The sequence below is a fragment of the Hippocampus comes genome, unplaced genomic scaffold (assembly GCF_001891065.2).
Source record: "Hippocampus comes isolate QL1 unplaced genomic scaffold, H_comes_QL1_v1.1 scaffold59, whole genome shotgun sequence".
NCBI classification, from domain to species: domain Eukaryota; kingdom Metazoa; phylum Chordata; class Actinopteri; order Syngnathiformes; family Syngnathidae; genus Hippocampus; species Hippocampus comes.
In genome coordinates, this window is record NW_017805406.1 from 1324185 (window position 1) to 1338402 (window position 14218).

At 41.6% G+C, this 14218-nt stretch overlaps 2 protein-coding genes across 6 annotated transcripts in view; one reads left to right on the forward strand and one right to left on the reverse strand.

Annotated features, from left to right (window-relative positions):
* Nucleotides 1-2994, forward strand: part of nrg2a (neuregulin 2a) — a 96329-nt gene extending 93335 nt beyond the window's left edge. For 4 of the 5 annotated variants that reach the window (XM_019873255.1, XM_019873257.1, XM_019873256.1 and 1 more), the window contains one exon: nt 1758-2678. In XM_019873255.1, coding sequence (XP_019728814.1) covers nt 1758-2412 — 655 coding nt within the window. In that variant the 3' untranslated portion in view covers nt 2413-2678. Of the gene's footprint in view, nt 1-1757 lie in introns of all 5 variants that reach the window. The other variant, XM_019873259.1, reaches the window with a different exon arrangement.
* Nucleotides 2995-6972: 3978 nt separating this feature from the next.
* On the reverse strand, nt 6973-12357 carry slc22a6l (solute carrier family 22 member 6, like). The gene is made up of 11 exons (XM_019873260.1): nt 11925-12357; nt 11067-11578; nt 10883-10986; nt 10605-10759; nt 10349-10517; nt 9207-9330; nt 9016-9131; nt 8685-8899; nt 8413-8521; nt 7333-7536; nt 6973-7221 (listed from the first exon to the last, which is right to left on the reverse strand). The coding sequence occupies exons 2-11, from the start codon at nt 11463-11465 to the stop codon at nt 7134-7136; spliced, it is 1683 nt and encodes a 560-aa protein (XP_019728819.1). The 5' UTR covers nt 11466-11578; nt 11925-12357; the 3' UTR covers nt 6973-7133.
* Between the last annotated feature and the right edge of the window lie 1861 nt (nt 12358-14218).

Here is a 14218-nt window from a genome sequence, read left to right on the forward strand (position 1 = left end):
TGCAACTTCTGCCAAGTTGTCGATCAAATGTGTTGTGCTGGTGTATTGGTGGAGCACAACGTAGAGCTGCATTTGTTAAGATCCAATGCAAGAGCTGTATAAAAAAAATATGCCTTTGCACCCTCAGTGTTAATTTAACAATATATCTTTATTATTTCAGCTGTAGTTTGAGGTGGTGTCGAATTGTGTGTGTGAAGTACCTAAATTAGGTAAGCACAAAATTTGAAACATCTGTGCCTCACTAACTTTTGTACTTTCCACAAAGTAGCGTCTCAAATATTTTGTTTTAATAGTGTTTAAAAGTGGGTCACTGGGTCATTGTAGGAATATAACTTCAAAGCCTGAGGATGCACAAGTTGCAAGTTTGTAGCCAGTGTTGACATGACTTGCCTGACTTATGACGTGGTTTTGTTTTTTTCAATCTTGCTCCACATTTTCCGTTCTTAGTCAGAATTGATTGTTGGAATTTTTTTATGAAACCAATATCGAAATATTTCCACACAATGGGGGAAAAAACATCTGCAATTCATCAGAATCACCTAAAATATATATTAAAAAGCTTAATGAAAAAGAAAAAAAACAGAAGTGGACCTTTAATAGATCGATCCTTGGGGAACACCAGAGGATGATAATGAAGTTAACACAGCTGGTTCGCAGCTGTGTTATGTAACATACACAGCTCTCCATTAGCCAGCAATACACACATTTTGTCTGTGGGAGCATCCAGAAAGAAACCATGTTGGCCTTCTTTCTGGGAGTTGACTTTGGATGAGAGGCTGTGTACACATGAGACTCAGTACCTGTCAATCACGGAGCTGATGCAGACGAAAAAAAAGAAGCATCCACTCTCACATTAATGCCTATACAATACGGAGTCTTCAATTCATTTTAATTTATGATACTCACAATTTCTCTCAAGGGAAAATTCAACTCAGCTGCTCATACTGTTTACAAGTGTTGCACATTCTGCGGAGAACCAGATCGCACACATGCAGGCATACAATGAGTGACGTCAGAGTTAAGTGGCGCACTTGAGGGGATGACTCTGGTGGGAATGTGCGAGAAGCGAGAGAGAAAAGTCCCATTTGAGATTCAAACCTTTTAAGTTGGGAAGCTAAGCGCTACTCTCTCAACCACTGCTCTGTCATTATTATTACAAGTTAATATTACATGCCTGAACAGAGACTCAGGAACAGGAACTCAGTCAGACACACACATTCAATGTGTCTACATGATTATATGTACACATATATTTTGTTTTTCTCTTAACACATGATATACGAAATTGTGTTTGGATTCAGATCATGCAATTCTTGATTTATGAGTGCAGATCGCTACAACGTTTTGTTAGGCGAACTTGGCTCGCGCGGGCCAACCAATCAAAGGATGTCAAAATTCTGCCAACTAATTCTGTGCGGGGGGTTTAAAATCTGACTGATAACGGAAACAGCCCCCATGGCTAAAATCAAGTTGAATCAGCCGGCTGGGCGGATGAGAAGACAGGGCAGCATGTGAAGGCTGAAATCTGATTGACGAGAAGAGATGTAGCATTCACATACATCGCACGTACATATTCGAAGCAATGCAGCTTTGAGAGAAATGCCAAACGAAGACGATAAACTGTTGAGAATAAATTTGACTTGAACGAATCCTAGAATTGTAAATGTCGGCCACTGCGGGCCTCGACAGCCTCTTATTGCATTCTAATGCAGAGTCACAAAAGATGAAGTCGCTTTCTCTTTTTCCCCTCCCAACAGATATGTGTCAGCCCTCACGACACCAGCCCGCCTCTCGCCAGTGGATTTCCATTACTCATTGCCCCCGCAGGTGCCTACCTTCCAGATCACCTCGCCCAACGCCAGCCACGCCATGTCCCTGCCCCCCGCTGTCCACAACCCGTACCCCCTGGAAGACAACCAGCCTTTGCTGCGCCGCAACCAAGTGCCCCTCCACGACGCCCAGTGCCAGGAGGCCTACCGGCAGCAACGGCGCACCAATCCCAACGACAGCAGGGGCAGCCTGCCCTCCAGCCCTTACCGGCTGGCGGACGACGAAGACTATGAGACCACCCAGGAGTATCTCTCCTCGAGGGAGCAACCAAAGAGAAGCGGGTCGGGCGCACCCGATAGCCGGCGCTGGAGGAGATCCAGACTGAACGGCCACGTGGCCCCGCGTGGATACGAGGCCTCCCGGGACTACGGCTCCCGGAGCTGCCTAACAGGAAGCGAGTCAGAGGAGGATGGCGAAAGCACTCCTTTCCTCAGTATGCAGAACATGAACGCTGAGCCGTCCACCATCTACAGGCCGGTGGACAGTCGGACTCCTCAGTCGTCGGGGCGGCACAGTGCGCATGGGAACATGCAGACAAGACTTTCACACTCCCGCTCCAAACCGGACACTACACCCCATTAGCGAGTGACCATGAACCAAGGAAAAAAAAAAAAAAAAAAAAAAAGTCAGTATAGTATAGACCTGCATCTATAAGAAATATTTTTATTTTATATAACTGACAGATATTCTAAACAAATGAAATATTTATTTTCATTTTAGCAAAAGTTGTCTACTAGTTAACAGCAAAGACTTTTTTATAGGGAAAACTCTATTTATATGTACGTTTTGATTTACAGCATAAAGAGATGTGCCAGTTTTTTCACAATGTCAAAAAGAGAAAAAAAAAATCGAGTAATATTGTGGTGCCTTTTGCTGTTTGCCGATGCCAGAGGGCCAGTGGAGATTTTTGTAGTCTTTCTTATACGGACGCCTCGTTTTTTTTATACACATTGATGTTTTGTTTTGTTTTGTTTTTTCTCTCTCTCTCTGGTTGAAAATTTCTTTTCTTTCCAAGTTGCATCCTTTGAGGAGTCGCACCCCACTGGAACATCCTTCCATATCACGCAATATAAACCACTTTCATCACAAAGTGTATGTTTACATCAATGTAACTCACCTGTAGGGTTTATCATTTGGGATCAAATAGAATGCCTGGTTAATGAACACCATGTCGACCATTTTTGCCATCTGATTCACATGTGGATGCGTGTGTGTGTGTGTGTGTGTGTGTGTGTGTGTGTGTGTGTGTGTGTGTGTGTGTGTGTGTGTGTGTGTGTGTGTGCGCGTGCGCGCCACCATGCTTGCATGTATCATTAAGAGTTCCAATGGTTGATAATGTGGTGGCATCGACTTTGAGGCTTTGCCAGTACGCATCAGAACCACTGCTTTATTACAATTGCCCCCACCATGCCCCCCCCCCCACCCCCCAAAACCCCGTGAGTAGGCGCAGGTGAAGCTGCGGTAGGTTGTGTTAATTTATGCAGGTCATTGCTCGATGTGTTTACAGATATCCCCCCGCCCCCCAACCCCAAGCCTGCCGCATTAAGCCTCCCACTCGCCTTTTCTGCAGGCTCCCCTCATTTGAGCCTTTTATGAGCCTCGCAAATACTGAGTCGCTTGGCACAGGGTGACCCCTGCCATCAGAGGTGGTGGGTGAAACAAAAAGATTGCATCTGTTTTCACTCAATTCTTAATGCCCCCCCCCACCCTTCCCTTTTAAAATCCTTTACTTCATCATCCTGTGTCCATTCTGGTTTTTGTGGGTCTCTGTTTGAGGCCACACAGTGTCTCAGGATCCCCCCGCCCTCCTCCCTTTTTTTTTCCCCACCCATCAATCCCTCAACCCATTAACTCTGTTTGGGACCTTCATGCCATCATGCACTCGTACCCTAAACACGCACATAAAGTCAAGTAGGAGGAAAACAAAACGAGACAACGCGAGTGGAATAGCTGTGAAAGGGATCATACAATGCAAAAATATGCAAACTTTCTATTTTGCCGTTTGATGACATCGTTTTCTAAGAGGTGACCGTGCGATGTGTGCGTAATGCCTGTAGTGTAGAATGAAGCAACACGATATACAGTCAATGCATGTTTAACACAGTTATTTTTCTTCGTTTAAAAAAAAAAACAAAAGCCATCTATCGAATTCCTTGTGCACACGCTTGATTTATCACTCGCTTTTGAGCGTTTCACTTTTACATGCACTTCCAGTAACGTCAAGTAGCATCCAAATAGTGTCTCCTCCGATAGTACTGTGTACCTACCGCTTTGTCTTATCGACAGATTTAGTCATATGAAATTCAGCCTGATGCAAGGAATCAAACACATTCACGCCCCCAGAAATTTTCGAAAGTCCGAGCGGAAAGCTGAAGTTAGTATGTTATTATGAAGCATTGAAAAGAGATGCTAGCGATTGCGCTGCACTTCGAACTGCTCTGTGATAATTGCACACCGGTCTTCTTATAGGGACTGAGCGTTGGTCACATGTCACTTGCAGAATATTTCACTCTCCCTGCCTCCTAAAGCTCCTCGAACTGAAATTCTGCCATTTCCCTCACTTTGGCAGAACGGACCATGTTGAGGTTCCCGCCAGGCATGCTCTGCTACAGTCTCCTCTCTTTTCGTTTCAAGACACACTCCCAACTGACCTCGCGCCGCTACCCCCAACCGTCTTGAAACTCCTTTCCTCTGCATGTCCTTGTGATCAAGATTAAATGGGTGCATGGTTTTCAAAAAGGAGAAGAAAAAAAAAACAAAGAACAGCAGCAGACAATTCTATTTCAGTCGGTGAAAGTGTATTTCATTTAACATTCAGCAATAAAAATACAGCCCCCACCCCTTGCCCCCAATCCCCCCGACATGTCATTCCTGGAATATGCTAGAAATAAAAGAAACAATGCGAGATTGTCATAGATTGTAAAATAAAATGAAAAATGATTCCACCTGTTCATATGAGGAAAATAAATCTTTATTCATATCATTTTTTTAATGATGTAATTATTTCTGCAGAAATGTTTGCTCTGCATCTTGGCGTGAATGCACATAATCATATGAATGTGTACAACATGACATTTTTAGTGGCATTATTTTATTACAGTTCTTGAAAGGAAAAACACATTTTACTTTTGTGAAAAGAAATAATAACTTAGTACCCATATTTTATCCTTCAGAGGTGTGGAAACAACCCATGTATTATCATATTTATACTATTGTAAAGGTCAAACTCTATTTTAAAAATAACTTTCAAATAACTGCACGCCTCTCTATTTGATAAACTAAATCTAACACCTCCATGACTTTATATCGGTCAGACGGGTGTGTTTTATCTGGCAATATCTTACTGTATTCTTAAAATAGGTATACTGTACTGTACTGTATTTTCTTGAGTTTAGCGTTGGTGAAAACACACCACTAGATGGCAATACAAATTCCAGGATGAACACATCTCCCAACAATTGGTGGGTAGGAGTCCTTATCTCATTTAAACAGTAATGTAAAGGTGACCAAACCAAAGAAGTAAATCAAACACGTCCAAACACATTTATAAAACAAACCTGTGTCTTTTATTGCCGTGTTATGCGAATAGACTGCACGCATGCAACAATCTAAGGATATCACATCTTGCTTCAAATCACTATTTTAGTGGCGTAAACTCAAATGTGTGAGATACAGTGGCCGAGCCTCACTCAAAAGCAATGACAAATATTTACACCCTAGATCAGGACTGAAGACCCCTGACATAGATTCTAATATGTGTTCCAAATTGTTTTTAATTATTGACAACACGTTTTTCATTCCTTTGATCAGTTCCTCTGAGCAAAACTTGTTGCAGTAAAAAAAAAAAAAATAATGCAAATTATTTTACAATGCGCACCTATTAATACAATCCTTAATCAGAATATTTGTATTTTACTGAAATTGTTTTTTTTTTTATGCCATGATATGTTGAAATAGAGTCTGAACTGCCATCAGATGATGGAACATTTACGTGCTCTTAATGCATTTTTTGTTTTTGTAATTTAGTAATGGTTTCTATTACTGTGGCATGTTGGGGTGGTGTTTAAAAAGTCAAATACGCTCCCGAAGTCCCAGGGACCAAAAGCACGACCCTTCACTCGTGAGTCACATGGCGTTTAATATAAGCGAAAGGCCAGTTTAGTTAGCAGCAAGTGGAAAGTTCAGTAAAAATATAACAGAACGTGGCCGGCGTGGAGAAAAATGTATAATGGATAACACACCCAAAGAGAGTCTAAAAAAAAAGGACACGAAGACCTCCAAAAGATGGCAGAATGAATGGACTCGAGTGTGTTGCTGCAATATCATAGCTATCCGCTGGATGGCGGTATCACTACACTAACATTTAAACCGGCTGTTATCAAGGGAACAAGACACATCTTAAGAAATAATTTTCGAATGACTATACAGTATTTCTTTTCCAACCACAAGTAAGGGCCTAAGGGTTTAAACTTGTCTTGAATACTATAATACCTGGGTTGGCATTTTTATTGACCCAATCAAATTCTTTTAATATTTAAAATGTAACTAAAATGTGGACAGATATTACAAATATGCAGCACGAGGTTCTCGGGGCACCTGACAGGTAATTTGCGCGAGCGTCCCTGCAAACATTTGGGGCTAGCTAAGAAGAATGAAAGCTCGTATCCAATTGGTACAAACGTTTGGATAGAAATGTCCAACTGTTTGATGTTTCGGTACTGTTTGCATACCAACTGTTCAATGTTTGTTTCCTCTGTTTGTTAAGAACTGAACGGCAACGTCCAATTCAGTTCACCTGAACTACTTTGGGTGCGTTTAGGTTCATCCTGAAATTTAACTGAAAAGCTGCCTGTATGGTGGAACTAGAACTTGGTTCAACATTAGGAAGCGTCATGTAATCTTGTTACCCATACTAATAAGTTGAGCGTTTTTAATTAAAATAAATGTGCTTGTTTTACTGTACTTGTACTATGTTCAGTGCAGAGTACCTAGAGAAGGAAAAACAAGACAATCAAAGTTTTTTTTTCTTTTTAATATATAAAGCACTTCCTTTAAGTGATTTCAAATACAAAACATCTTGAGTCCCAGGCATCACTAAAGTCCTCAATGCTACAATACAACCATGTGTGCTATTTCTTTTTTCACGATTGACCTGTCAATAACTAGCATCAGCCTCCATAATCCCAGCAGTCATACAGGAGATGAAGCGAATAAAGTGAAATCACTGCAAGAATGGCTGCAGAAAACAGCAGTAGCCACTCACTTTTCATTAACAATTTTTTTGTTGTACAATTTTGATACATTCAGACGACCTGCTTCAGGAGATTCGCCTCGGTGTCTTGCCGAATGGCTGCTTCCTTTGGTGGTATTTTGGAGACATTACCGGAGCCCCTGTATTGAAAGCAGATAATTCATACATGGATCAGTTTATTTTTTCTTTTAATTCACTTTTCACTGCGTGTAGTTTTATTTTATTTTTGTTCACGTGATATGTCCATTTACCTGTCTTCCACATCTTGTATTGTGTCAGGAAGCGGTGACCCAAGTGTTTCCGGGAGGAATAAGGCAGCCACTCCGCTGATGATGGGAGCTCCTCCATAGATCAAACCCGGCAGCCAAGGTATGTAGTCACCGCTCAGAAGCACCATGGGGGCCACCATCGCTCCCACACGAGCACACATCGATACCCAGCCCATTCCATTCTGACTGAGATACAATGTTAATGTGGTCCTTGTTGTGTGGTAGAATTGAAGATGTGGTAGGTACACCCGAACAGTCGGAAACTGTGAACGCCCCCCCCCCATGCTTTCTTCCAAAAACATGCATGTTAGGTTAATGAAAGACTCCGAATGTCCCATTTGTGTGCAAAGTCAGCTCGTGTAGGTTTTAGCTCACCCGCAGTATACTGAATGTTTAGGAGGTAAGATCATTGGGTTTACGTGACCTTGTTTCATCATGAGATGGGTCACATAGTGCAGTTAATCTTTAGCAGTTTGCCTCTGACCTTTATTTCCACACACACACGCACACACACACACACACACACACACACACACACACACACACACACACACACACACACACACACTGCAATGCCTGTTACTGGAAATATTTTATTTATTGAATTTTAAATACTTTAAATCCATCCATTTTCTATCGTAGACCTTTTTGTAATCATTTGCAGATGAGCTGAAGTGTAACCAGGTACACCCTGAACTGACAGAGGCAAAAAAACCCATTCAAGCTCATTTGAGCACCTTTGGATAATTGCAAGTCTTCAATGTACCTGGCGTTTGTGTTTTTTGAATGTGGGAGAACGCTGGAGTACCCGCAGCAGAACATGCAAACGCAATTTAGAGCTCTTTTACTTTCAGTCTAAGACATAATGTCATTTGAGGCATTACGTAATCAGTCAGAGTGGCTTGTCAGTGTGATTATGCCGCTCAAATAGTCAAGGAGAAAAGTGCTCAGCTGAGGTTCTGATTGTCTTAATGAGCTTATGTTCTTGCGTACATGTGCAACAACATAAACAACTTTTTTTTTTTTTCCCATCAAGCGTTTCACTTGGAATTTCCATCTTACCGAATTATGGTGGGGAAGAGCTCTCCAGAGTAAAGGTAACAGCAGCTGAAGGAAGCAGCAAGACAGCCTTTGCCCACAACAGCTAGTGAGGTGCGTAGCGTCTGGTGCTCTGCGGATCAGTGAGATTGTAAGTCTTTGCTCAGTATGCAGAGGTTCATCGTTCGCGCCCCCATTACATTGCAGATGTAAAGAGAACGTTTTTTAATACGTCTGTGTTAAAAATCAAATCTAATGTTTTGCAGCTTGCAAGCACACCGTGTGTTTTGACATACCGTAAGGTACCATCAGATTGATCAGTATTGTGATTCCAGCAAGAATAAGTGCACCACTTTGGGATGGGCGGCGTCCGATGAAACTCATTGTCAGTGTTATGACGACTTTGGCGGGAATGTCCACAGCCCCAAAGATGACTTGGATTAAATAGAAGTCCACACCAAACTTCTGGAGGTCCATGGCTAGCCCATAGTAGGCAAAGCTTGTTGAGAGCCTGCGGAAGGGAAATAAAGTGTCCTTAAAATTTGAACGTGTCAGTATCAAAGTGTGAAAAGTGCTTGAATATAATGAGGAGTTACTTGAAGCGCTTGCATGTGAGGGTTTGCTCACCAGACTGCACAGAGGCAGATTGTCATTGACCGCATCGTGGGAGTGCGGAACAGATCTAAAACAGTGTAGGAGCCTTGTGAGCATGACATTTCTTTCTTCATGGCCTCTTGCACCATCTTTACGCAAAGAGAAAGTCATCTTTACTCAATCTCAGCTTCTATATCCAACACAAGAAAATGCTTTCCACTTACTGTAATGTCAATTTTGTCTCCCTCCTTGCGACGTCCGTTTATTTTAGCGACACTTTTAAGGTTCTTGATAGCTTGGTCATAGTTGTGGCTCAGGACCAACCATCTTGAAGATTCATGAAACCACCTGGATGAGAGCGCGTTCGATTACAGTCCAAATGCTACTTTCACATCATGATCCAAACCTGTATGAAGTGGGTCCAACAGTAAAAATTTCGCCTAAACAAAGACAACTGTTCTCCTTTTTGATTGACGCTGTCATAGACAGTATTGATATATGATTTAAGTGTTAAGAGTGAGCAATAGACTAAAATTAACCATGGGGGAAAATTAAGCGCGAATTCAACTTGAATATTTAGGTACTGATTTTAGTTAGCAGAGTGAGAAAAGGAGTTGACCCCCCCCCCCACCCCCAAACAATGTATTTATTTTTCAAAATAACTAGAAATGATTCATAAAGGACTGGTTTAATTGTGGTATTTGTATTGGTAAGTGGGCTCCCTCTAGTGGTATGCAAACGTGTGACACGTGTGACTGAACCACATGATTAAACAGTGTATAATTTTACTGTGGCTTCAACGTTTTTTTTTTTTTTTTTTTTTTTAAATTCAGCCCAATATATTTTTGAACTACATTTCGTTGTGTTTCATTTCGAAATTTTATTTAGGCACTATTTTGATGTCACTGCTAATGTTCAAACCGTGCACCATGTCACAGTAGCTTCCAATGAAACCGCCACCTCGTTTTTGAACATATTGACCTACTACACACGTTTGTTTTATGTTGGTCATTCTGGTGATACTTGAAGAGACAAATACAGTATTTATTTGAGTTGGTACTTTGAGGTGTTTGAGTACCTCTACTTTTGACAGTAAACTAGCTGATAATAAACAGCACCTCCTGCTGGTTGCAGTTGTGTTCGCCATTTTGTCTGACTTAATTCAAGCGGCAATTAATCAATAATCAATTTCACACGCACACAATCAGCAGAAACTTGGTAGCAATTAGGTAATCGATTAGTTTAGCGCCGACGGTTAAATTCATACAGAGTCGGGAAATAAATAAACACACACAAAAAAAGATGGAATTTTGAGTTTTGCTGAATCATTGCAGGATGCTAATCCGCTCAACTCTGAACATCTCACCATGAGTAGATGAAGAAGACATAGAAGGGTGATGCCGCAGCCAAGGTCAACCATCTCCAGTCCCGAATGAAGTAAGCGACAGCCGCCTGGATCAACTGTCCAAACGTGTAACAGTAACCTGTGAGAGTGCCCACCCCGGTCCGCACACGGGTCGGGATCCACTCCACAACTTTTTCCAAGAAAAAAAAAAGTGTTCTGTTTTAGATGTGGCATGCTCATTTGGCCTCCCCCGCCCCAGTCAAACTGAATTACTTACTGAGTGAGAAAGTGTTGAGGCCCACACCTGACAGAGCCATTCCACAACCAAAGCGGCACAGGCAGAAGATGGGGAAGGACGTGGAGAAAGCGGCACCCGTCCCGGCCACTGCCATCAGCAGGTTAGAAATAATCAATAGGAAGCGTCGTCCAAACCTGAGTTTAGAGCAGAGTTTCTTGTATACGAATGAGTTTTACCTTCCTTAAAATACGCCCCCCCCCCCCCCCCCCCAAAAAAAAAAAATCAAAAACAAATGAGAACTGTCAGAAAACCGTTACTTGTCTGCAAGACTTCCCAAGACAAGGGATCCCACAAGAACACCTCCCATGTAGACGGTTTGGCTCATTTGCTTCAAAGAGCGCAGATCGCACACCAAATCCCACTGAACACACCATTTAACAATATTTTCAACACCCATGCTGAGACTGGAAATCCATGCGGGACAAGAACGCCTGGCCTTACCTCCGCTATGATTGTGGAGGTCATCCCAGTCATATTATAGGACCATCCATCAGTGCATCCCTGGAGGCTAATCTCAGCGTCAATGTCTTCCGGAGCCTCTTGTTCCAAAGTGCCATTCTTGCCCAGGAGATGCCACTGTGGAGCAACGTAGCGCTGGCAGCTCTGATGCTTGCCCGTTTGGTCTAAAGGCACGGTGACTGTCAAGATTTCTTGCGGGCTGAGCTTGAGCTGAGATAGATTTGCATGCGCGCTGCAGTAATGAGGAGGCACGGCCGCCACAAAATTCTGCAGCATGTTATGACTGGCCATCAGTAGCACTGGAGTACAGAGCAGGGTCACGTGCAGCACCTGGAAGCGGCCTGTGCTGCCCACTTGCTCAAGAAGGTCACCGAATGCCATTTTTAAGATTTATTTATTTTTTTCTCCACAAAATGGTTAACAGCACCCGGAGTTCTAGTAGTTCTGTTCCAGAAGCATTTCTCGTTACGCCTTGGTTGTGATCAACACAGCACCTGGAAATCGAGTTAGGAAAACAATTGCCAATTATTTCTGTTGCATTAATCATTTTCAGTTCAAATCATGTGGAGTGTTTTTACATGAAATTGCAATTGGGCCATGCCACTCTCATGATTGTTTCCAGAGTTTCCCGTTTCTGGTTTTTGCTAGAGCTCATCTATTGGTTGTCACTATCAAGTTCTTCACGCAAAACTAGTGCATGTTTTTTTAACTTCTTTTTACTCTTTAACAACTGATATATATATTTTTCCCCGTGGTAAAAATTGAACGTTGATCTAAACAGTTGGCGATCGGATGCATTGTTTGCCTTTCTGGTTCCCAGGGAATACGGGAAGGACTTACCTTCAGAATGACATGAACAAGAGCTTTCAGCGTCCAACGCCTCAACCTCAAAGCTCCCAGGAGATTGCACAAGAGCATCAACTCAAATGAAAGAGCAAAAAATGAAAAGGAAGTCGGTGAAGTTGTGGCTGCATGTTAATGCAAATAATCAGCTCTCAAATTCCAGCACTTTTTTTTTTTTCTGAACTTTGGATTTTTGGATGTGCTATTGAGCCGAGCGCACGAGGCATTAGCGGCCTACTCAACGCCGAGCTTGAATGCAGAGTTTTTACTGAATAGGATCAAAGTCTGGTCGGGCAAGGGAGCAGAAGTGGGCAGTTACATATGCTTGACTCATTTTCCACTCCCCTCTCCTCATTAGTTATTTCATGTCTTGCAGTCTTGAAGTGCCTTGCTTATTTGTGTTCTTTTCAAATATGCAAACACTTCCTCCAACAACAACAACAACAACAAACAATAAATAGCAACCCACCAAAATCTGCAGAGCCAAATTTGTTAATACCATAATCAGAGTAATCCAAAATGATAGGGAAAGGGAACACTTGAAATCTCAAAAAGTATCTGACCGTCAAACAAGAACGTGTGGAAAATCGGATCGTAACTGTCATCTCGCTATTGTTGGAGTGAAAAGCCGAACGAACCTCTGCCTTTTTTGTCGTGCTGACCAGTTTTGAGGAATGCATGCACTTGTGTAATGATCAGCGTGAGGTGTCAGCCTGAATGAAGCTGCAGGTGCAGCAAACCAAAAGAAAAAAAAAAAACAACAACATTGATTCAGCTGTGAGAGTCACAACCACAACAGAGTTGTCCTTTATTTAAACTCATTTTGAGTGATGCTTTGAAGCACAAAAGTTAAGATACAACCCTCACCAGAAACTTGAGGTACAGAAATTAGCTCTGCCACAAATTGTTTCTTTGCAAAGATATAAATAGATTTTTATTGTGGTAGATTTGTGGCGTTTTTGGAGATCTGCATTCTTTTATCCTTTATTCTGAAAGGTATTGAACCTGACAATGAATATTAAATGTCTCATGCCACATCCAGTTTTGAAATGTAAATCTTTTTTTTTTAATCTTCAATGGCCTTTCATTAGGTTTTCAAGAAAATTAGAGGGACGTCATGCATTTGTTTTCTCAATGCTGATTGGCTGTCGCGAGAATTCTAATTGAGTGGGCGGGTACTCGAATAATGACGATTGTCTCTACATCATGGCAACACCGAATTTTGAGTTTTCCATGCCCGGCGTATTTAATCAATGATTGCGTACAATTAACAAACCATGTAAATGTCAAACGTAGTCTACGTCACAGACTCCTTTTGACGTTATTGATCAAATGGATTTTGATGCCAAGGGTCCTTGTAATATTCTGTATTTATGTAAAAGGAGCGTACCTTTTGGCAGTGCTTAGTAGACTGCTACAAAATGGCCTTAAAATGTGCAAATTAACTTTTTTTTTTTTCCTTATCCAAATTTCAGCCTTCATAATGGATTTACATTTGGACTTCGAAGATGTAAAATCAGATATGCATCATAAAGAAGACTTGCTGTCTTCGGTTTTATTGCAGTGGTCAAGCGTGACACATTGACAGTAGTAACACATTACTTATTCTCCTCATTGCCTTCAACTTCTCACTAGTTACAAATACTGTGAACACAAGTAACATATTACATCGACCTCTTGTCTGTGACCGAAGCGAGGGGAAAAAAAAAAAAATGTTCCATGTTTCTTTTTCATGACGCGTTGACGGTCCAAAAGTCTAAGGCTGAGCCATGTGACACTATGCAATTGTCTGTCTGAAGGCTTCTAACAAGGTACAAAAATCCATTAAAAATGAAATATCAACGTGATATGTTCACAGGATTCAGAGGGAATGAGAGTCGGAGACTGTCACTTGAGGTTTAAGAGTCTTGCTGATTTGTTAATATTTATGCTTACTATTGTTTGGTACTTGTTTTGTTATTGTTGGCTCTTTGGATTGGTTTTTGATCTTGTTTATGTGGTAGTATGTACCTGGTTCTATCACTATGTAGGGGTTCATTATCATTGACTATTTTTATGATCTTGGCATTATTTTCACCATGGATGAAGAATGGAGATAGAAATGAAGAGAAAAATGGAGGAGGGGGTGGCATTTAGTAACTTTTCGTAGGTGCGCTTGGTCAATTTTGCTTGTTTGTTGCTGTTTTTATAGTTTTTGTTATGATTTTAATTGTTTTTCATTGGTTTCTTTATTTTCAGGTAAACATTCATTGATTCGAGTCCAATCTTAAGAGTCCTTGAAATGCTCTCTT

Bases quoted from the DNA above. Each gene is read 5' to 3' on its own strand.
- slc22a6l (XM_019873260.1), bottom strand. From the start codon at position 11,465: ATGGCATTCGGTGACCTTCTTGAGCAAGTGGGCAGCACAGGCCGCTTC. The intron at 9,132-9,206 runs GTAAGTGGAAAG...CTTTGCGTAAAG, and splicing joins GAGACAAAATTGACATTACA to ATGGTGCAAGAGGCCATGAA. The intron at 8,900-9,015 runs GTGAGCAAACCC...TCCCTTCCGCAG, and splicing joins ATCTGCCTCTGTGCAGTCTG to GCTCTCAACAAGCTTTGCCT.